At 44.7% G+C, this 23,998-nt stretch overlaps 1 protein-coding gene and 1 pseudogene across 1 annotated transcript in view; both read right to left on the bottom strand.

Moving 5' to 3' along the window:
- Positions 1 to 23,780, bottom strand: part of GCH1 (GTP cyclohydrolase 1) — a 61,513-nt gene extending 37,733 nt beyond the window's left edge. The window contains exon 1 of the mRNA XM_002824758.6: positions 22,357 to 23,780. Coding sequence (XP_002824804.2) covers positions 22,357 to 22,699 — 343 coding nt within the window. The 5' untranslated portion in view covers positions 22,700 to 23,780. The remainder of the gene's footprint in view (positions 1 to 22,356) is intronic.
- On the bottom strand, positions 4,982 to 9,730 carry LOC134760110 (farnesyl pyrophosphate synthase-like; annotated as a pseudogene).
- Positions 23,781 to 23,998: the final 218 nt, after the last annotated feature.

Here is a 23,998-nt window from a genome sequence, read left to right on the forward strand (position 1 = left end):
ATTCAGTGTAAAAAGCATGTAGCAGAAGGATATGTAGAGTATGAGCCATTTAAATTAAGTAGAAACAATGTTACATGTTGTTTGTAAACATATACAGAAAGTGAAAGTATAAAAATAGACATGAGGCCAGTCGCGGTGGCTCACTCCTGTAATCCCAGCACGTTAGGAGGCCAGTGAGGGCAGGAGTACAAGACCAGCCTGGCTAACATGGTGAAACCCCATCTCTACTAAAAATACAAAAATTAGCCAGGTGTTGGTGGCACATGCCTGTAATCCCAGGTACTCGGGAGGCTGAAGCAGGAGAATCGTTTGAATCTGGGAGGCGGAGGTTGCAGTGAGCCGACATTGCACCACTGCACTCCAGCCTGGGCGACAGAGTAAGGCTCTGTCTCAAAAAAAAAAAAAAAAAAAAGACATGAAAGCAATCCCACCTACTCAGGAGGGCTGAGACAGGAGAACTGCTTGAACCCAGGAGGCGGAGGTTGCAGTGAGCCAAGATCATGCCACTGCACTCCAGTCTGGGCAACAGAGCAAGACTCCATCTCAAAAAAAAAAAGAAAGTTAGGGACCAAATTCAGTATAGTGGTTACCTCTGTAGTGAGATGATAACTTGATCAGGAAGTGATAACTAGGAAGCTTAAACTATATCTGTATTTTTTAAAAGCAATTATAGCAAAATACTAGGATTTGTTAAAACCCAATGTATTTTGATTAAACTTGTTCATACAGTCTTGTAGATTTGAGAAATTTCATTAATAAAATATATAATATATAAAATATATATTATATTATATATAAAATATATAATACATAATAAAATATATAACATATATAAAAATATATATATATATGGAGTGTAATGCTGCAATCTCGGCTCACCGCAACCTCCACCTCCCAGGTTCAAGCGATTCTCCTGCCTCGGCCTCCCGAGTAGCTGGGATTACAGGTATGTGCCATCATGCCTGGCTAATTTTTGTATTTTTAGTAGAGACAGGGTTTCTCCATGTTGGTCAGGCTGGTCTTGAACTCCCAACCTCAGGTGATCTGCCCGCCTCAGCCTCTCAAAGTGCTGGGATTACAGGCGTGAGCCACCGCGCCCAGCCAGTAAAAATATTTTTTTAAATTAAGGTCTTCATACACATGCTGGCATTTGTTTTTTCTATAAAAATAAAAAAATTAAAAAAAGAAGCAAACATTAAAAAAACAGGTTACCTTTACATGGAGGGGCTACAGGAGGAGGGCAAGGAGGTGTACACAGGAAGACCCAGCCAGCTTCACGCAGTGCTGCAAACTCCTTCAAAACCCTCCCTAAATCACATCCTGCAACTCAAAGTCTTCTGCCCTGAAGATGGCATTAAAATGTTTTGCTTTCTACCACCTGTTTGAAAAATTTATCCTACAAGTAAGAGCATGTTAAAACAAATTCAAAGAGGAAAAAAAAATCGCTCTCTCTGCTTTCACTTTCATCATGAGTACACCTCTTGTTAGAGCTTCCGACACTCACAGCTTTTTGTACTTACCAAGACAGAATTTGGAAAACTTGGCCAAAATAAGCATGAACCCAAACATTGCACAGACTGACACAATAGCGGAAACTAAGACGACTACAGACAACCAGTCACACCATCTGCTGGAGTGCACAGAGCAGCCGCACAGCTTTGATATGCTCCACAAACTTATTTCATAAACTGTAGGTTTGTCAGCAGGAAAGACCTAATGTATTGCAAAAAAAAGTAAAAGTTTGGTTATTTTGGAAATTTTCACTCCCTTCATCTTTGGCAGAGACAAATTCATATGTTGCTCTTAGCTATTAAAATATAGCCAAAGCTATTGAAATAGATGTTTCTCAGCTGCCCTCAAAATAGTACTGACATGCATGTTTCCTTCAGCCAACCCAGTACTGACGAGCTATTCTCATCCTCTCAGCCAGCCTTGTCAAGAACACTACGTTTCTTGGTAAGAGTTCAAGTTTTCACATATAAAGTTATCTTTACTAACATTTTGCTCCTCATTACAACGTAATATTCATGGAAGTTTATTGGTAGAAATAATGAAATGAGAAAGTGAAAGCGCATATAATCTCTCCACCCTGATGTAATTACTTTACTGCCTCTTAGGGGAATCACATGCACAGTGGTTCAAGATGTAGAATGGTAAAGCAGAAGGAATGAATAAAAGAGTCCAGAGACCCAGGTTCTAGTGCAAGCTTTGTGCAGATTGTGTGACCTGGGCTTCCATGTCCTCAGTGAAGGGGATGCTTAACATGACTCCCAGGTTCCTGATTTGCACAGCTCAAGGGTGTTGGACATTGATGCCAAATTACGTTACCCTTCTGCCCTACTGCTCAGTTTCTGAGATGTGCATGGCAGTGGCCAGGGCCTCTCTGTACTGAGGTAAGGGGAAAGTACTTATTTTAAACTGTTTAGATTTATTGCTGGATAACACTGAAGGCTGCCAATCATGTACACTATTAACTCTCAAAGTTATCCAAGCCAAAGAACTCGCCTTTCTGGTCTCAGTTTACTACTCTGAATATTTCTGGTAGACCAAAATTAGAGCCTTAGAAACTGTCTAAGGAATCAAAACAGTGTATTCAAGGAGTCATTTTTAAAAACACACACACACTTGCCAAATTTAGTTTTTTAACTGGATAATTTTGTATATCTTTCACAATCCAGCTGTTAAACCGAAAATGGAATTTACAAAACAGATGGTGATAACAAGGTCTGGTTCACAGCAGTTCTATAGAAAAAAAAACACACCAATCTGATTAAACTATCCATTTGCTTCAAAAGCCTCTAATAGGCTCGTCCCTTATCATCCTACATTCACTTATACCACAAGATTTCATACAGATGGGTGTGATGGAACCATCTGTAATCCCATCCAAGTAAGTACCATCAGAGTGCGCAAGCCACCATCATTAGTGACAGATGAAGAGATAAGGGATCTTCCTTCGCAACAGGGGTTCCCAAATACACCCAATCAATAGGGAGCTTTGGAAAATATAGCGTCCCAAGCTACCCAGCAAAAATCTGATTTACTAGGTGTAGGGATGGACCCAGGAAAAGTCTTTTTAAAATCTATGTGATTCTGATGACTGGCTGGGGTGGAAGCACACAGGCTTGAGAGCTGAGGGTACATGAGGGTTGAAAACAGACCCACTGCTGGCCGGGCGCGGTGGTTCACGCCTGTAATCTCAGCACTTTGGGAGGCTGAGGCAGGTGGATTATGAGGTCAGGAATTCGAGACCAGCCTGGCCAACATGGTGAAACCCCATCTCTACTAAAAATACAAAAATTAGCTGGGCATGGTGGCGCGTGCCTGTAATCCCAGCTATTCGGTAAGCTGAGACAGGTGAATCGCTTGAACCCGAGAGGCGGAGTTTGCAATGAGCAGAGATTGCGCCGCTGCACTCTAGCCTGGGCGACAGAGTGAGACTCCGACTCAAAAAAAAAAAAAAATGGCCGGGCACGGTGGCTCACGCCTGTAATCCCAGCACTTTAGGAGGCCGAGGCAGGCGGATCACGAGGTCAGGAGATCGTGACCATCCTGGCTAACACGGACAAAGTCCGTCTCTACTAAAAATACAAAAAATTAGCTGGGCGTGGTGGCAGGCGCCTGTAGTCCCAGCTACTCGGGAGGCTGAGGCAGGAGAATGGAGTGAACCTGGGAGGTGGAGCTTGCAGTGAGCCAAGATCACGCCACTGCACTTCAGCCTGGGAGACAGAGCGAGACTGTCTCAAAAAAAAAAAAAAAAAAAAAAAAACGAAAGAGAGAAAACACACCCACTGCTGGCCCAAATTTGCTGTTTAGGAAGGCCAAACAGTGGGCAATTCTTCACTGTAACCCTCACTACAGTCACCACGTCATTCCTGTGGAACACTATGAGGCCTGGGGCAGGGGTGGGGTGGAGGCAGAGACAAGGAGGAAACTGGAGCCAACTCCACCTAAAGAAGGCCAGGCAGGAAGGACCCACGTAGAGGACCTCACCTTTACTTTTTGCTGGAGCAAATTTTAAAAATTTGTGAGGACCTCACATCAGAAAGTTGTACCCACATTCTAGAAAAATATCCCCCACTTAAGAAACCAGTTGCATCCTACAACCAACTCATTAGAAATCAATGTCTAGGGTAATACAATAAAGTTTTCATAGTTCTGAGCTGAAAACAAATCTATCAAACCATGACCTCAAGCAACTTGAGATCTGCAGAAATAAGAGGCCTAGGTGTAAAAATATTTGGAGAATGACTAGAGGTTAAATTGTAAAACTGATAGTTCACATAAAGGAAAACTTGTGGGCTGAGACAAAACAATATGATTGTATTGAAGATTAAAATTTTACCCAGGCCTAAAGGTCGAGTAGGAGGAAAGGTGGAGGGAGGGTTTCCTAGAAAGGGAAAAGAAGAGAAGTACCATATAAAAAAGGTATGGAAGTGGGAAACAGCAAAAGGAAAAAAGCCTGTGTGTGTCTATGCGTGGAACAGAAACAAAATTCCCTTCTGTTTTAGAGCATTTTTTTCTTTTTTTCTTTTTTTGTAAGATTACACAGTAGGCTGGGCGCAGCGGCTCACGCCTATAATCCCAGCACTTTGGGAGGCCAAGGCAGGCATATCATTTGAGGTCAGGAGTTCAAGACCAGCCTGGCCAACATGGTGAAACCCCATCTCTACTAAAAATACAAAAATTAGCCAGGCATAGTGGCGGGCACCTGTAATCCCAGCTGCTTGGGAGGCTGAGGCAGAAGAATCACTTGAACCCAGAAGACAGAGGTTGCAGTGAACCAAGACCGTGCCATTGCATTCCAGCCTGGGCAACAAGAGTGAAACTCCATCTCAAAACAAAAAAAAAAAAAAAAAAAAAAAAGATTACACAGTAATTTATTGAGAGCCTCCTCTCCTGCCTTGCAGTTGCTTGGAGATTTCGTACGCCAGCCCCAGGAAGGTGGCTGGGGGCAGTGGTGCAACACACTGCTCAATGCTCAATGGGACCCATAAGGTGGCTGTAACCATCTTCCACATACCAAGAACATGGTCAGCAGATCCAGTTCCTCATATAGTGCCTCCTCCCTGTAATTCTTCTGCAGGATCTGGTGCTGTTCCGGTGTGGCCCGTTGCAGACACTGAACCACCAGTCAGCTGAATTTGTTGTCATTTGTTGTCCTGGATGTCAGTACAAACTCTGCCAGTGGTGACAGCAGGGTCCCCAAAGAGGTCAAGGTAATCATCCTGAATCTGAAAGAACTCCTAACTCCAGCAGGATCTTCCTGTCATTGGCCGATTCCTTCCCCGCATTGACGCCTGCCATAGACATGGCTGCAGCTTCAGGATGGTAGAAGAAGTAGAAAGCTGTCTTATACTTGACAGTAGATTTGTACCTCTTTTCAGTGAATCAGTCAAGATCCACATTGCTCTGGGGGGCTGTGATGAGGTCCAGGGTCTGCCTGATCTCTGTCTCATAGGAACTCCGCAGGAAGTGCTTTATCAGGTTCAGGTAATGGGGTTGCTCTCAGCAACAGAGCTTCAACAGATGATAGATAGATGCTTCTGGAAGCATAGCATCATTGATGGCATCCAAACCTACACCTGGCTTCGGATACAAGCAGATCTGCCCCCAGCAAGGTGAGGGATGAATCCCTGATGTCATCTGCCACCAGGAAGAAAGCTTGCAGCACAAGGTGCAGTGGCTCACACCTGTAATCCCAGCACTTTGGGAGGCCAAGGCAGGGGGATCACCTGAAGTCAAGAGTTCAAGGCCAGCCTGGCCAACATGGCGAAACCCCGTCTCTACCAAAAATACAAAACTTAGCTGGGTGTGGTGGAATGCGCCTGTAGTCCTGGCTACTAAGGAGGCTGAGGCACAAGAATCACTTGAACCCAGGAGGTGGAAGTTGCAATGAGCCGAGATTGTGCCACTGCACTCCATCCTGGGCGGCAGAGCGAGGCTCCATCTCAAAAAAAAAAAAAAAAAAAAACGGGCAAGCTTACAGCTTCACACAACAACCCAGTCAGGAACTGCTGGAGACTATCAGTATCCTGTTTCCTGGGCTCTGCCAGCTCCTGGAATGCTGCTAGCATCATCAAACCCTAGTGGTACTTGTCTCCAGTGGCAGTGTACTCCAGGAACTCTTTGAGCCAGGTAATGGAATCTCCTGTCTCTGGGTGCCCCATCTCATCCTCAGTCAGCACCCTGACAATCTGGGAGAAGTGCTGGATAAAATTCTGATTTTCTTGGGCATACATATCTGGATTTCTGGTCTCCATTCATTTTGTTCCTGGATGTGAGTTCCTGCTTGGACAGCATTTTCAAATTAAATTTTACATTTAGTTTGTGATTTCTTTCAAGCCCTACCACAGCTCGCATTAGTCAAAACCAGTTATAGGCCGGGCGCGGTGGCTCACGCCTATAATCCCAGCACTTTGGGAGGCTGAGGCGGGTGGATCACGAGGTCAGGAGATCGAGATCATCCTGGCTAACACAGTGAAACCCCGTCTCTACTAAAAATACAAAAAATTAGCGGACGCGGTGGTGGGTGCCTGTAGTCCCAGCTGCTTGGGAGGCTGAGGCAGGAGAATGGTGTGAACCCGGGAAGCGGAGCTTGCAGCGAGCCGAGATCGCGCCACTGCACTCCAGCCTGGGCGACAGAGTGAAACTCTGTCTCAAAAAACAAAACAAAACAAACAAACAAACAAAAAAACCCAGTTATTGTCCCAACTTTACAGATGAGGACATAGATACTGTCATTTGGAAACACTAGCTGACTGCTGAAGAAGAGCCAACCAGCTGGTGGGAGAGCTAGATTTTGACCCATCTTCTGACTCCAGACCAGAGCCTTAATCTTGGGCTGAACTCAACCTACTATAAGTGTGGACTGAAGGGGAGAGGTCCCCTTCAGGAAACACACATCAGGGGTTACTGTAGGTTGAAGTCTGCCATGCGGTGACAAGGCCCAGAGCTGATGACAGCAAAAGACAGCAAATCTGATTTTTTAAAAGAAAAGTAAAATCCATTATAAACTGTCAGCCAGGAGAGCAGATCAGAAAGAGTGGTCTAATGCCCAGAGACTGCCAGAACCAAAGTGGTGCGCATCAGTCACAAAATACTGTTTCACCAACTATTTATTTGGCTTATATGAGGGAAAATTCAGAAATTTAATGCTATGTTGACCTTTTCTTTTTGAAATCAAACTGGAAGAATTTCAGGGGAAAGGAAAATCCCATTAAATCTTCAAACTAATAAAACATTTTTTAAAAAGGAACTTCTCTAGAGAAGCTTATCCTAGAAAACCAGTGAATCAGGGCTTTTAAAAACCAATTAGAAGTCTTTAAATCTTCAAGATCCAAATACTTAGTGCCTCCCAGTTGTGACAGTGCATGAAGTACACAGCATTCCTGCTAAAAACGTATTCCAGGAATTTAGTGAGGTCTTTAGACCTGACTTGCAGTTACCAGGAATATGAGAAATACAGAAGTTAAATGAAAACAAACAAACAAAAAAATCATACAAATCACAAAGGTGGAATATCTTCCAGGACAACTAACCTCTCTGACAAAGCAGTGGCAGGGGTTGGGGGCGGTAGGCGCTATTCCAGATTAAAACATAATAATCAGATGCAAATGTATGGACCTTGAGTGGGTCCTCGTTGGAAAAAATCATTAGTAAAAGACATTTGAGACACCTGGGGAAATGTAAATATATATTAGGTATTAGATTATATGAAAGAATTAATAGCTAATTTTACTAAGGGTGGTGTAAATCATTAAGAAAAACACTTTTTAGGGTGACATTTCACCTCTAAATACATGTCTCTGATTTACTATCAGTAAAAGAATAAACTACGCCAATATGGCAGAATGTTAGTTTTCAATCTAGGTGGTAAGTATATAGGTGTCTATTATATAATTTTGACTACTTTTATGTTTGAAGGTTTTACATAATAAAAAATTAAAGTTTACAAATACATGATACTAACAGTGAATATTAGTTTTTTTGGTATTACTATTCTACCCAACCACTCCTTTTCTAGTTTATATGAAGCTTTATTAATAAACTAAAACTTCAAGCACTAGTAAAACTAACAACTGGTTATTCTTTTGGTAGAAGCAACAACAACATTCTTGGGGGGAAAAGTCTTTAAATAAAGGCTCTGTCTAGTCAAAGGAGCTACAGGTAGGAAGACCATAGATCCCAAGAACATTTAGATAAGAAACCTTTTCAAAAATCTGCATCATAAGAAAAAAGAGAAAGACCTGTTACTATAGAAACGATTTGCAGGGCTTGAACATTTCCAGGGAAAACAGCACCTCTAGCAAAGAAAGGAGGCTGAAGAGCTTCCTAGGGCCTTGCCTGTCAGCTGCTGGAAGTCAGCAGAGTGAGCGAAGACAATTCTGACCGGCCCACCCATGCCCAGAGACCTCGGCATGACAATTTAACTCCTAGTCCTACTGCCTCTCCCTTCAGACCAGACCCAGAATAGTCAAGTGACTCACCTACCTAAGTTCATAAACCAGTTAGCATATTACTAGCCCAGGCTAGCTGTTCTTCCCATTACAGCAGGACAAAGCTTTGTTGACATACTAGTTTTTTTTTTTTTTTTTTAGATGGAGTCTCACTCTGTCGCCCAGGCTGGAGTGCAGTGGCACGATCTCCGCTCACTGCAAGCTCTGCCTCCCGGGTTCACACCGTTCACCTGCCTCAGCCTCCCGAGTAGCTGGGATGACAGGCGCCCCCACCACGCCTGGCTAATTTTTTTTTTTCTTTTTTTTTTTGTATTTTTAGTAGAGACAGGGTTTCAGCGTCTTAGCCAAGATGGTCTCGATCTCCTGACCTCGTGATCCGCCCACCTCAGCCTCCCAAAGTGCTGGGATTACAGGCAGGAGCCACTGCTCCCAGCCTATACTAAACTAGTTTAAGAAATACCAAGGAGATTTCAGAATTAGATCAGTGAACAGAATTTCCAACACACTAAATATGAAGCTGAAAGATGTGCATCTACTTTTTATAAACTACTTCACTTGTAGACAGCCCCAGCCCTCAAAAGCTGTTTACTGTGGTGGAGGAGGGGTAGAAGGGGAGAAAGAGATGACACCAAAATGAAAGGACATGCAGCATGGGATAAGTATGGCCTCCGTGGAGGCAAAGCCTGACAGCACTAACAGCTGGAGGCTGTCAGCAAACTGTTCCTTGAAGCTGAAGGCCAGATTGTTTTCGATGGGCCATCAGAGAGGCATACCTACAGGGCTGCCCATGTGATAAACGATAAACGGTGGGGTCAGTTAGAGGGGTATGATCTTAAAGTCAACTAGTCAACGTCCTCACTGAGTTAAAGCCTCTCATCTGATCTCCAGGCACGCATAGCCCTTCATCACTGCTAATGAACACTGTACCACAAATGCCTAGGCCACACAGGTAAAATTATATTTTAAGCTATTTTAGTGAGAGTTTCCTTGTTTGGGATGTTTGCCAATGGCCTCTATTGAACTGAGTTCTGATTCCTGCTTAGGACAAATAAAAACTAATGTGTGATACATAAAACACATCACACTTCACAGGAAGAGCCATGGCCTCTCTTAGGACTGCACATCACAAACATTTGGACCAGCTGCACCTCGAAAAATTCACCCAGAACTCAGTCATGGCCAATTTCCTCACCTAAACCTGGCTGCTTGTTCACAGAAGTCTCCATAAGCAATAGTTGCTGATAAGCAAGAGGCAGCAGCCACCTCCCCATAGTTAACCAAAAATAAAAAGGACAGTAAAATAAATTACAGGAGGAGGGCAGATAATAAAGGCCAAACATTGCAAAAGAACAAACCTCAGGATCTTCACCTGGGTCTCCAGTTCGAGTAAGGAAATGAGACAGAGTGGTTTCTCAGATTAACTGTGCACTAAACTATGCACTAAACTAAAATACTAAATTGCCCTATATGAGGAAATGCGATGGAAGATAAGAAAAAAAATGCCAAAAAATGTAGCAAGAGGCTACAACACAACAAAACCTCACAGCAATGGTGAGGAAAGACAACAGAAAATCAATCAAGAGTTTTTTGCAAGGAAAAAACTTATTCGATTTTAGAAAAATCACTTTGGCATGAATGGATCAGAGCAGGTCAAGCTAGGAGGCAAGGCGGCCAGTTAAGAGGTTATTATAATTTAAGTGAAAGATGACTCAGATTCTAGAAATATTCAGGTGGTAATTTGTGAGCACGATTAGCCAAGGGGATTCACAAGAAAGAATAATTCCAAATAAAACAAATAACCAGGCCGGAAGCGGTGGCTCATGCCTGTAATCCCAGCACGTTGGGAGGCCGAGGTGGGCGGATCACCTGAGGTCAAGAGTTCGAGACCAGCCTGACCCACATGGAGAAAACCCATCTCTACTAAAAACACAAAATTAGCCAGGCTTGGTGGCGCATGCCTATAATCCCAGCTACTTGAGAAGGCTGAGGCAGGAGAATCTCTTGAACCTGGGAGGTGGAGGTTGCGGTGAGCCGAGATCGCGCCATTGCACTCCAGCCTGGGCAACAAGAGCAAAACTCTGTCTCAAAAAATGAATAAATAACCAGGTTATAAAGACTAGACGAAGTAGCAATGTGTGTCAGGTTAAAATTCATTACAAGGGTTGACTATGGCCAGAATGAACTTTAAAGACATCAGAAAAAGGAGCTGGCCGTATTGCCATTAATATTGATCTTTTAAAAGTTTAAAATAAATCTAACTGCCTTGAAAACTCCATTTAATTTTAACTCTGGTACAGATAACTATGAATGTTAGTGTATTCCTTTTATTGGAAAACACTTAGACCATAATCTCTAAACCAGCATGAACACGTTCTGCAAAAAACAACCCAAAAAAACTCAAAATGAATTTCCTTCTAGGTTCAACTCAAAAGCTACTTTCTCCATGGCATCTGGACTTTCCTGTCTCTCCACCAGAAGCACCCAGCTTCCCTCTGACTACACAGAACCCCTGTACTCCTTGAAGGCCAAGATCAGGCCAACAATCATCTTTGTTTCCCCTTTAACAGTGACTACTCATAGAGACCATCTACAGTTCCACTTTTCACAGTTTCAGTTACCCTTGGTCAAACATGGTCTGAAAATATTAAATGAAAAATTCCAGAAATAGACAATTCATAAGGTTTTTCTGTTTGTTTGTTTTCTTTTTGAGACAGAGTCCCACTCTGTCATCCAGGTTGGAGTGTAGTGGCACAATCTCGGCTCACTGCAACCTTCGGCTCCCAAGTTCAAGCAATTCTCCTGCCTCAGCCTCCCTAGTAGCTGGGATTACAGGTGTGCACCAACATGCCCAGCAAATTTTTTTGTATTTTTAGTAGAGGTGGGGGTTTCACCACGTTGGCTAGCCTGGTCTCGAATTCCTGACCTCAAATGATACGCCCACCTTGGCCTCCCAAAGTGCTGGGATTACAGGCATGAGCCATCATGCCCGGCATTTTTTTTTTTTTTTTAAACAGAGTCTCGCTCTGTCACCCAGGCTGGAATGCAGTGGTGCAATCTCAGTTCACTGCAACCTCCGCCTCCCGGGTTCAAGTGATTCTCGTGCCTCAGCCTCCCGAGTACCTGGGATTACAGGCACGTGCCACCATGCCTGCTTAACTTTTGTACATTTTGTAGAAATGAGGCTTAGCCATGTTGGTCAGGCTGGTCTCTAACTCCTGAGCTCAAGTCAGTGGCCTGCCTCGGCCACCCAAAGTGCTGGAACTGCAGGCATGAGCCACCGCATCCAGCCAACAATTCATAAGTTTTAAAATGCACGCTATTCTGAGTATTACAATGAAATCTCCAGCTCTTCTGCCCAGAATATGAATCAATCCTTTGTCCAGAGCATCCACATTGTCTATGCTACCTACCTAATAGTCACTTAGTATCCATCTCAGTTTTGCAGTGTTTGTTTTCAAGTAACCCTTATTTTACTTAACAATGGCCCTAAACCACAAGAGTAGTGACACTGGCAATTCAGATATGCCAAAGAGAAGCTGTGTTTCCTTCAAGTGAAAAAGATTAAAGTTCTCAGTTTATTAATGAACAAAATCATTATGCTGAGGTTGCTAAAACTATATTAAGAACAAATCTTCTGTCTGTGAAACTGTGAAGGAGGAAAAAAAAATTCATGCTAGTATTGTTGTTGTACTTCAAACTGCAAAAGCTATGGCCACAGCGCATGGTAAGTGCTTAGTTAAGATGGAAAAGGCATGAAATTTGTGGGTAGAAGACACAAACAGAAATTTATTCTGAATGATGGCAATCTGGTTTGGTACCATCCTCAGTTTCAGGCACCCACTGGGGGTCTTGAAACAGATCCCCAAGGATAAGGGGGACTACTGTATCTTCAATTCTAAGGATTTCTTGAAATAAGGAAATTAAAATATAATATGTGTTGAAAATATACAACATTGTACAGAATAAATTACTGACGTGGTGGCTCACGCCTGTAATCCCAACACTTTGGGAGGCAGAAACAAGCGGATCATCTGAGGTCAGGAGTTCAAGAACAGCCTGGCCAACACGGTGAAACCCAGTCTCTATTAAAAATACAAAAATTAGCCAGGTGTGGTGGTGGGCACCTGTAATCCCAGCTACTCAGGAGGCTGAGGCAGGAGAATCACTTGAACCCCCCAGGGGACGGAGGTTGCAGTGAGCCAAGATCACACCACTTCACTCCAGCCTGGGCGGAAGAGCAAGACTCTATCTCAAAAAATAAAAATAAAAATAAAAATAAAATAGATGTTTTTAATGTGGATGAACCTTGAAGACATTTTGCAAAGTAAAATAAGCCAGACATGAAGGACAAATATTGTATGTTTCCGGCCGAGTGCGGTGGCTCATGCCTGTAATCCCAGCACTCTAGGAGGCTGAGACAGGCCAATCACTTGAGGTTAGGACTTCTAGACCAGCCTGGCTAACATGGTGAAACCCTGTCTCTGCTAAAAATACAAAAATTAGCCGGGCATGGTGGTGGGCACCTGTAATCCCAGCTACTCGGGAGGCTGAGGCAGGGGAATTGCTTGAACCTGGGCGGCAGAGGTTTCAGTGAGCTGAGATCATGCCACTGCACTCCAGCCTGGGTGACAGAGGAAGACTCTGTCTCCAAATAAATAAATATTTCTACCAATGGGCTCCAATAGAATAAAATTCTAGTAAATGAATGTCCTCTTGGCCTTGAGTATAATAGATTTAACTTGGTTCAGGCACTCTTTGCATAACCCAACACAAATTATCTCCCAATCTAATTACTATAGACTCTAGCAAATGTATAACCATGGGAAACATATTTGTTTGCATAACCTGGAACTGAGAATTGTTCACATAATCCAGGATTCATAATCTGGGATCCAATGATTAGACAGTTGCCCTCTCCTGGTGAGTTTTAACACTGCAGTCTACTCAACCAAATACTAGACTCAAATTACAGTCCTCATATAGAAATCACTAGCAAATGAGTCAGGTGGGGAATGCCCAGGCATGGAAGGGTTTCTAGAGGTGGAGAAAGCAAACAGCAGAGAAAATACAAAAGCGGGGATAGGTGAGGAAGAAGGGAGAAAGGATTCAAATAAATTAGTAAAATATTATTATTAAAATTAAATCGACTACCAGAGATTACAATGATTCTCATTCTATATCATCCTCTCAGCTCCACCATTTTCAAGATACAGTCTTGGGAAAGTTCTCTCTGTGCCCCAATTTCCTTATGTATAAAATGGGAATAATATTGCCTACCCCATCGTGCTACTGTGAGGATCAAATGAGGTAACACATGTAAAAACTCACTGTTTAGCACAAAGTAAGCCATCAGCAGTATTTGTTACTCAGAACATCAGTCGGCTTAAGCATCGCTTCACCCATTCATGCTCCCATGTCCTGGCATTGGTCAAGTTCCTATGCCAAGTGCTCTCACTGAGCTGTGTTTTTGTTTATCATCACATTTCTTAATCTCACAACACATTTCTATTTCATGTGATTCAATCTGCTAGGCTGTAAGTTCCATGAAGGTGGGAACTATACCTGGTTTTGCTCATCCTGCATTCCCAGCGTTCAGTGAAGTGCGTAGTACTTGATGATCAATGAAATTGTAGTAAAATTCCTAGTAATTTTTTTAATAATAGTATTTAGTACTAATACAAGTTGAATTGTGCCATCCGCCAAAAAAGATATGTTGAAGTCCTAAACCCCAGGTATCTTTAGCATGTGACTTTATTTGGAAGTAGGGTTGTTGCAGATGTAATTAGCTAAACTAACACAGGCATACTGGAGTAAAGTGGACCCTCCCTCATATGACTGACATCCTTATAAGACAAAACAAAAACGTGGACACTGACAGAGACAGCGACTGGAGTGACGCAGCTCAAACCAAGGAACACCATCAACTGACGGCCACCACCAGAAGCTGGGAAGAGGCAAGGACAGCCTCCCCCACTACAGGTTCTGGAGTGAGTATGGTTCTGCTGACCCCTTGATTTTGGAACTTTAGTCTCTAGAACTGTGAGACTGTTTATTTCTGTCATTTAAACCACCTAGTTTGCAGTACTGTGTGACAGCAGCCCTGGGAATCTAGTATGAGTACCAACCTGAAGGCTTTGCTTGCTATAGTGAAGTTATGTATATTGATCTTTCCTCCCATGTCAGAAAAATTGTTTATAGATAATCCATTTTTAAAAGAAACTATTAGGATTGGCTTTTCTCCCCCTTTCTCAGTAACTTCTTAACTGTTTTATTCCACTTAGACATGTCCAAAATTCCAATCATATAATATGTCAAGTGCTTTGTTATTTTTTTCTTCTTTATTCACAGTGCTCTTTCTGGCAATGAACACATCTAAGTCCTATATAAGTGTTCATTAACAAACCAAACACAAAAATTATTAATGGATCAAAATTTGAGTGAGCTACACGTCTAAAATAGTACCTTTTAATGATGAGAAGAGCATTTCTATAACATACTTTAAAACTTGGGACATAAACTCACCTTTCACCCATGATATAGAAGAGAATAGTAAATAACTTATGTTTTTGTTCCCCTTCACATCTTAGAAGTTGTTAAAATTCTTAGTTCACCACAACAGTCTAATTTAATAAATCCGAGAGGTTTGTGATTCAAAAAGAAAAACCTTTTGTGACTGCTACCACATTTCAGTATGAAGTGTCTAAGATGCATTTTTGTATAAACAAAGTATCTAATTGCCTCCCATTATCTTTAGCGAATAGACATAATCTTCCAGTGAAAATGGCTGAGGTGGGGATATGACTCACTGCCAGTGTCTGTGCTTCCTCAGCCCTCACAGGGAAGCAGTCAGCCACCTCTAATGCCATCTCCTCACGCTGGATTATATGCATGCTTCCCAAAATTTTGAACTGTTAACATGATTTACGAAAACTGTCTTGGCAGACAAGCTAAAACCTACTTTAACTAGAAATGTGACAGAGTCAAGACTCTTGCATATTCCCAAAAACTCATAAAAAACAACTGATGGAACAAGTTATACCCATTTAATCCTTGGTAGATAATGCTGTCTGAAAGGCTGTTCCCATGTATACCTGGAAGGGTCAGTTACAGGGGCATGAAGATCAAGGCCCTCAGAGAATAGTAGACTCTCCGATTTAACTAAGTGTAGGTTCTGAATAAAAGAATAGTGGAAATACAGGAAAGGTACCTTATATAGAAAGGAGAACTCACCAAGACAAAACCTTGAATATTTAAGAGAACTAGGATACAGCTAAACTGAAATGGGACAGAAATAGATCAAGATGAGCTGGTCTGAGCTGGTCCAAGGATCAGCTTGTGATGCAGATTCAAAGGACAGCCAGCTCCTGGGAGAGATGATAGCGTCTCCTCCAGCCCTCCCTCCTAGCCCATGAGCTACAGTCCAGTAGTGAATAGTACTATGAAACCTGTACAACCCTGACACCGCCCTGGTCACAGATGACCACAGATGCTCCCATGGAAGGTATACACTGGAAAGTAGGGAAAAGGTACACAAGGAGACAGTCATGGAGAGACGCTGCAACGTAGGGAAAACTGAACAAATTCCCCAGAATGCTAGGAATTTGGATCAATCCACACAAGAGGAACTGGGAGGAAAAAAGGATTTTGAAGAATGTAAAATACCAACTTATTCTAAATTTTACAACACTTAAGTCAACATTACTAACCAGGAGTTAATATATAGAATACAGATATATAAAAGATATAAAGTCCTGTATCCTGTTTACAAGCACAGAAAAGTGACCTTCAGAGAAGTATGTTCTTATCCAAAAACAATATATAGTGGCCACTTGACTCATGCTCTCTAACGAAATAAAAGGGATTGTGCAGAAGTGTTTATGGACCTAAAGATGTAGGTTCCCACTCACTCCTATCTCCCACCAGTATCCTTCCTTCTCCCTGCGTTCCAGGTTGGTCCAAGACCCAAACCACCACATTTCAGGTTCATTCCTTTAAGTTCAGCATCATCCTTGTTCTCACTACTCTGTCTTCTAATTATATATCTCTTTAAAACAAACAAAAAAAAAGAAATATTAAATCCTTAAACAGATCCCCTAGATACAGGCTTTCAAACTTTTGACTACAACCTACAGTAAGAAATGCATTTGACATCTGGAGCCAGTGCACACACACATAATTATACCTATAAAACCTACATAGAAGTTTCTCGGCCGGGAGCGGTGGCTCACACCTGTAATCCCAGCACTTTGGGAGGCCGAGGCGGGCAGATCACAAAGTCAGGAGATCGAGACCATCCTGGCTAACATGGTGAAACTCCGTCTCTACTAAAAAAATACAAAAAAAAAAAAAAAAATTTAGCCGGGCGTGGTAGCGGGCGCCTGTAGTCCCAGCTACTCAGGAGGCTGAGGCAGGAGAATGGCGTGAACCCAGGAGACGGAGCTTGCAGTGAGCCCAGATCGCACCACTGCACTCCAGCTTGGGCTACAGAGTGAGACTCCATCTCAAAAAAAAAAAAACAAAAGAAGAAGTTTCTCAAAACACTTATCCTTACTATATGTGATAGACTGATCTTATCCCTTCTACTCCACTGTTGTTTTTTTTGTTTTGTTTTTTTTTTTTTTTGAGATGGAGTCTTGCTCTGTCGCCAGGCTGGAGTGCAGTGGCACAATCTCAGCTCACTGCAACCTCCACCTCTGAGGTTCAAGTGCTTCTCCTGCCTCAGCCTCCCAAGTAGCTGGGACTACAGGCACGCACCACCACACCCAGGTAATTTTTGTATTTTTAGTAGAGACGGGGTTCTTGATCTCTTGACCTCGTTATTTGCCCGCCTCAGCCTCCCAAAATGCTGGGATTACAGGCTTGAGCCACCGTGCACAACCTCTACTCCACTTTTTTTTTGAGACTGAGTTTCGTTCTTGTTGCCCAGGCTGGAGTGCAATGGTGCAATCTTGGCTCACTGCAGTCTCCGCCTCCTGGGTTCAAGCAATTCTCCTACCTCAGCCTCCCAAGTAGCTGGGATTACAGGCATGCACCACCACACCTCACTAATTTTTGTATTTTTAGTAGAGAATGGGTTTCTCCATGTTAGGCTGGTCTCAAACTCCCGACCTCAGGTGATCCATCCGCCTCAGCCTCCCAAAGTGCTGGGATTACAGGCGTGAGCCACCGCGCCCAGCTACTCCACTTTTTTGTTTAATGCTGTTGACCCAATTCACAGTTTGAAATATACAGATAGGGTACACTGATTCAGTTCTCTGTGTAGCAGTATAAGGAAGTGGCTAAGAATTCTGCAGTCAGACTCTCTGGATTCAAATACCAGCTCTACTACTTGTGTCAACCTCTCTGTCTCAGTTGCCTTGTCATGGGGATAAGAGAAATGTTTACTTGAAAATTGGAAGATGAACCAAGACCATCCAGGTAAAGTTTTAACCCATTAAAAAGTACGGTCATGCATTACTTAACAATGGGGATACATTCTGAGAAACACCTGAGAAATGCAGTTTCATATCGCACACTGAAGGAAGAGAGGCTTACACAAACCTAGATGAGATAGCCTACTACACACCTAGGCTACATGGTAGAGCCTATTATTCCTAGGCTACAAACCTGTACAGCATGTTACTGTAATGAATGCTGCAGGCAACTGTAACACAATGGTATTTGTGTATTTAAAGATACGCAGGCCAGGTGGGATAGCTCATGCCTGTAATCCCAGCACTTTGGGAGACCAAGAGGAGAGGATCACTTGAGCCCAGGAGTTCGAGACCAGCCTGGGCAAAACAGTGAGACCCTGCCTCTATATTTAAAATACAAATAATAATAATTTTAGAAAGACATCTAAACATAGAAAAGGTACAGTAAAAATATAGTAGAAAAGACTTAAGATGGTAGGTCTGTGAAGGGCACTTACCATGAAAGGAGCTTGCAGGACTGGAAGTTGCTCTGGGTGAGTCAGTAAATGCATGGTAAGTGAATGTGTAGGCCTAGCACATTATTGTACACTACTGTAGACTTTATAAACACTGTACACTTGGGCTACACTAAACATATTTTCTTTCTTCAATAATTTCAGCTTAATGTATTTAAAACTGACTCTTGTAATAACACAGCTTAAAACGAAAACACATTGTACAGCTGTGCAAAAATATTTTATATCCTTGTTCTACACCTTTTTCTATTTTTAATTTTAATTAATTAATTTATTTATTTATTTATTTTCGCGACGGAGTCTTACTCTGTCAACCAGGCTGCAGTGCAGTGGTGCAATCTCAGCTCACTGCAACCTCCACCTCCTGGGTTCAAGTGATTCTCCTGCCTCAGCCTTCCAAGTAGCTGTGACTACAGGTATGCGCCACCACATCTGGCTAATTTTTATATATTTAGTAGCGATGGAGTTTCAACATGTTGGCCAGGCTGATCTCTAACTAACTCCTGACCTCAAGTAATCCGCTCACCTCGGCCTCCCAAAGTGCTGGGATTACAGGTGTGAGCCACCATGCCTGGCCCAATTTTCTTAATTTTTAAATTTTGTTAAAAACTAAGACATGGGGGAGACGAGAGGAGAAAACTAAGACACAAATAAACACATTACTCTAGGCCTACACAGGCCAGGATCACCAAGACATCACTAGACAATGTGAATTTTTCAGCTCCATTGTAATCTTATAAACCACCTTCATACATGCGGCCCATCATTGAATGAAACATCATAATGTAATGCATGATTATATTCAATTAATGGCTTACAATAATCTTAAATGGGCTGGGTATGGTGGCTCACACCTGTAATCCTAGCACTCTGGGAAGCCGAGGCAGGCAGATCCCTTGAGCTCAGGAGTTCAAGACCAGCCTGGGCAACATGGCAAAAACCCGTCTCTACCAAAAATACAAAAATTAGCCGGGCATGGTGGCACAAGCCTGTAGTTCCAGCTATTCAGGAGGCTGAGGTGGGATCACTTGAGTCCAGCAGAGTGAGACTGCAGTGAGCCGAGATTGCACCACTGCACTCTAGCCTGGGCAGCAGAGCCAAATCCTGTCTCAAAAACACAAAAATAAAAATAATAATAATAATCTTAAATGGTCCACTCCATGGACTTTTCTTTTCTGAGACAGGGTCTCCCCATGTTGCCCAGGCTGTTCTCCTGAGCAACAACTATCCTCCTGCCTCAGCCTCCCTAGTAGGTGGGACTGCAGGCACGCCACAAAACCTGTCTTTATATTGTGGTAAAATATACATAAAATTGGTCATTTTTAGCCATCTTGAAGTTACAATCCAGTGGCATTCAAAATGTTGTGCAACTATCACCACTCTCTAGTTCCAGAACATTTTCATGACTCCAAAAGGAAGCTCCACACTCATTAAACAGTCACTACCCTTCCCCCTCTTCTCGCCAGTCCCTGACAACTACTAATCTTGCAGTGTCTCTACATCCATAGAATTTTTTTTTTTTTTTTTGAAATGGAGTTTCGCTCTTGTTGCCCAGGCTGGAGTGTAATGGTGCAATCTCAGCTCACTGCAACCTCCGCCTCCCGGGTTCAAATGATTCTCCTTCCTCAGCTTCCTGAGTAGCTGGGATTACAGGCACCTGATACCATGCCCGGCTAATTTTTGTATTTTTGGTAGAGAATGGGTTTTCCCATGTTGGCCAGGCTGGTCTCGAACTCCTGACCTCAGGTGATCCGCCCGCCTCGGCATCCCAAAGTGCTGGAATTACAGGTGTGAGCCACCGCGCCCGGCCCATGGACTTTTTAAATAGTAACACTTGACCAGAACAGTTTTTTTGTTTTTTTTGTTTTTTGTTTTTTCTGGAGACAGTCTCCCTCTGTCGCCCAGGCTGGAGTGCAGTGGTGCAATCTTGGCTCACTGCAACCTTCTCCTCCTGGGTTCAAGGGATTCTCCTGCCTCAGCCTCCCGAGTAGCTGGGACTACAGGCGCCCGCCATCACACCCGGCTAATTTTTTTGTATTTTTAGTAGAGACGGGGTTTCGCCAATGTTGGCCGGGCTGGCCTTGAACTCCTGACCTCAGGTAATCCGCCCATCTCGGCCTCCCAAAGTGCTGGGATTACAGGCGTGAGCACCGAGCTCTGCCAACCAGAACAGTTTTCTAATGTGGAATGATGTGTTCTTTGCAGTTATTAATCCTCTTTAAATGAATCTTCGCTCATGAGATATTTCTGCTAACCATTTCTCAAGTAAATCTGTGAGTCACTTTAGGTAATTCTGTGACCTGTCTCAGGGTCAGAAATCCCTCTCTCTTTGGGTAATTAGATCCATGCTAGATTACAGAACACTGTCCTGTAAATTCTCTTAGGGGAGGATTCCCAAAGCCTGGCCGATGCTGTGGAGTAAACCACTTTCTGCGTCTGCAAGGGGCAAAATGAGCAAGGCCTTAAGAAGACATTTCATTACATTGTGGAATATCACACACACACACACACACACACACACACACACACACACACACAAATTTAAAGCCCTAGACCTCTAAAGAGCTGATCCCACAGAAAACTGAAAGTTCATTCTTCAGTCTTTGCATTTTGAAATTGCTTCTGAGATTCCAAACTTTTGCAATTGAGGGGTAAAAAAAGTGAATTTGGAAACAGAACTAGAAGTCATTGCCGGTTTTAGAGTATAGCATCATTTCCTTTTGGGGCCTCGCCTCTTTCACATTCTGATTTCCCACCCTTCCTTTGGGGTGTGGAAGACTGGGCAAAAAATAACTTTCTTTTTCCCGGGGTCTATTTGGTGGAATCGCTCCACACTCCTTCAGAGAAACAACTGGGGCAGGGAGATTGCCTTTCCAGCGCACTGTTTTTTCTTTCAGAAAACAGTGAACGGTAGAATGCTTCTTAGGCCAAAGAAATAAACGTCACCAAGACACACGGAAGGTGTAGACTGGAAAATAATGTCTTTGGTCCCAGCTGTAGAAGCCAGAAGCTTTATTTGTTTTAAATATAGACCAATACTGCTTCTCTAGCCAACAGGCAGCAAAGTCCCCATTTTCCACTCTCCATCACCCCACCTTGCATCCTACCCACACTGATTGCATCCCCACCCACTGGGTGAAACGCCGACACGCCTCAGACGTTAACAGCACCGGGTCAACCCGGCTTTATTTTAGGGTGGGAGGGTGCAGGGATGAGACTGAGTCCTGGAACCCAGGGATCCCTCCGAACCCCGGAGTAGCTTTACTGCTTTTTGCGGGGTTGGGGGTGGGGGGAGGAAACAGATTTCAGCAGCAAACTCACCCAATCAACCTCACACCTCAAACTCCGGGGAAGCCCGTGCCCAAAATTGTGCCGAATTTTGTAAATGTCCTGAACTGGAGTAAACTTGAGGTGGACAAAAGAAAAGCACAACTCTAAGCCTCCGATCCCCCGGCAAATCAGTGATAGTGCAGGTCCCCGAGGTTTCGGGGAAGGATCGCGCCAAGGCTTCAATCCAGATACACACCCTGACAATGGGATCTCAATAAGGAACTACCCAGGAAGCCGTCGCCGCAGCAAGTGCCCAGGTGATCCTTACCGTGGGCAAGTTTGGAACCGCAGGTGCCCCGAGAATCCCGCGCTGCGCGCTCAGAAGAGAGGGCTCCGGGCTCCCGTCCACGCCCACCCGGGGCGCTCTAGGAGGGCTGCGCGTTGGGAGCGAGAAGGGCCCCTGGAAGGCGGCTGCAGCGAGTCCCGGGGCTGAGAGATCGCTGCCACCCAGGGCGCCCCGACTGTGCCCCACGCAGGGCCTCGGCAGGGCGGCGGGCTAGGGCGGGTGCGGAGGTGACAGCACCCGGCTCCCTGGGCCAAGAGTGAGGCAACTCCGGAAACTTCCTGGAGCCAAAGCGCGTTTCCTGCAAGCACCGCCCCCGCCGCCCGCACGCTCTAGCAGCCCGCGGGCGCACTGACCTGAGATGGTCTCCTGGTAGCCCTTGGTGAAGAACTGCATGGCCGAGGCCGCCCTCCAGGGCGTCTTGAGCAGCCCTTGCCGCTGGGGGTTCTCGCCCAGCGAGCTCAGGATGGACGAGTAGGCGGCTGCCAGGTTGGGGAGGTTCAGCTCGTTATCCTCCTCGCTGCGGGGCCGCTCGCCCTTCCAGCCGTCCGCGGGCTGCGCGCTCTTAGCCTCGGGCCGCGGGGGCTTCTCCGCCGGCCTGCTGGGCCCGGGCCGCGGCGGATCCCGCTCAGGGAACCCATTGCTGCACCTGGCACCCCGCGGCTTCTCCGCCGAAGCCCGCACAGGGCCCTTCTCCATGGACCCGCCGCAGCCGCTGCCGTTCGGGAAGGACCCCGGGGCGCTTCGAGGTCTGCGACTAAACTCCGCCGGCGGCCGCGGACAATGGGCTGTGGCCGGAGTCACCTAAGAAAGGTACACGACCTGCTTATGTCACACTCCGAGCCGGGGGCGGCCACAAGCTGGAAAACCCGTCCGCGCCTCCTTTTTATGGCCCGGCGGCTCAGCCGGCGCCGCGGGGCGCTCCCATTGGCCGGCACCGCCTCGCGTCACGGCCCTCGCCCCGCCCCTCGGCCGCCCGCCCCCGGGGTCCCCAGCAGGGGTCGCGGCTCCGGAGACGCCCGGAGGGGTTCGCACGCTCAGGGAGGGAAGGAAAAGGGCGCCGGCCCCTAGGATCCAGCGGGACCCCTCCGCTTATTGCGGAATGAGCCGAACCCGAAAAGAGGCAGGCGTCCAGGAGCTGGGACCTCGCTGAGAGAGACGCGGTCTGGGCGCCCGGTCGCCCACTCTTCAGGCCAAGAAGGCGCTGCATTGAAGGGCTCCGGTCCCCTCGCCCTGTGAAAGATCAGCAAACAGGTGGCCTTGCCTGGAGAGAGACCGAGTTAAGCCACCGATTAGGAATCAGCTCTTCAGCTTTCAAGGCAAGAGAATAATGTGACTTCAGACTCTTGGGTTTAGTTAAAAACGAACCTGCCACCTAGGGGCCAGGTGGCACCGCTGTCGGGGCAAGTGTCACATCAAGTGGCCCTTACGTGGGTCCCTATGTCTAGAAGGATAGGATTTTTGGTTGCTGGAACTTTGATCCTGGAAAAATTGATTTGCAAACGAAGATAGGACTTTCACTTAAAGTCCATTTCCGTCGGTGGCTCACGCCTGTACTCCCGGCGCTTTGGGAGACCGAGGCGGGAGGATCGCTTGAGGCCAGGAGTTCGAGACCAGCCTGGAAAACATAGCAAGACCTCATCTCTATAAAACCCATTGCATTTTCTAGAAACGCAGTTGTGCAGATTTGGTGCTCAGTTGTTTTACAGTTCCATGCAAAACTTCTTTCCCCAGATGTTGGTACAAATTGTGAAATGCTATTCACCAACTAAACTCTTAACCAGTGACATCTGCTGTAACTGTTTTCTTTGAGATTAAAAAATGGACCTTTTTTCTCACTTGAGGGATTATCTCATAATGCCAAAGGTGAGCTTTAAAACATGTATTAAAATAATATTTTTTTCTTTTTTTTTTTTTTTTTGAGGCTCACTTCAACCTCCGTCTCCTGGGTTCAAACGATTCTCCTGCCTCAGCCTCCCGAGTAGCTGGTATTACAGG

Source organism: Pongo abelii, chromosome 15 (assembly GCF_028885655.2).
Source record: "Pongo abelii isolate AG06213 chromosome 15, NHGRI_mPonAbe1-v2.0_pri, whole genome shotgun sequence".
Classification (NCBI taxonomy): domain Eukaryota; kingdom Metazoa; phylum Chordata; class Mammalia; order Primates; family Hominidae; genus Pongo; species Pongo abelii.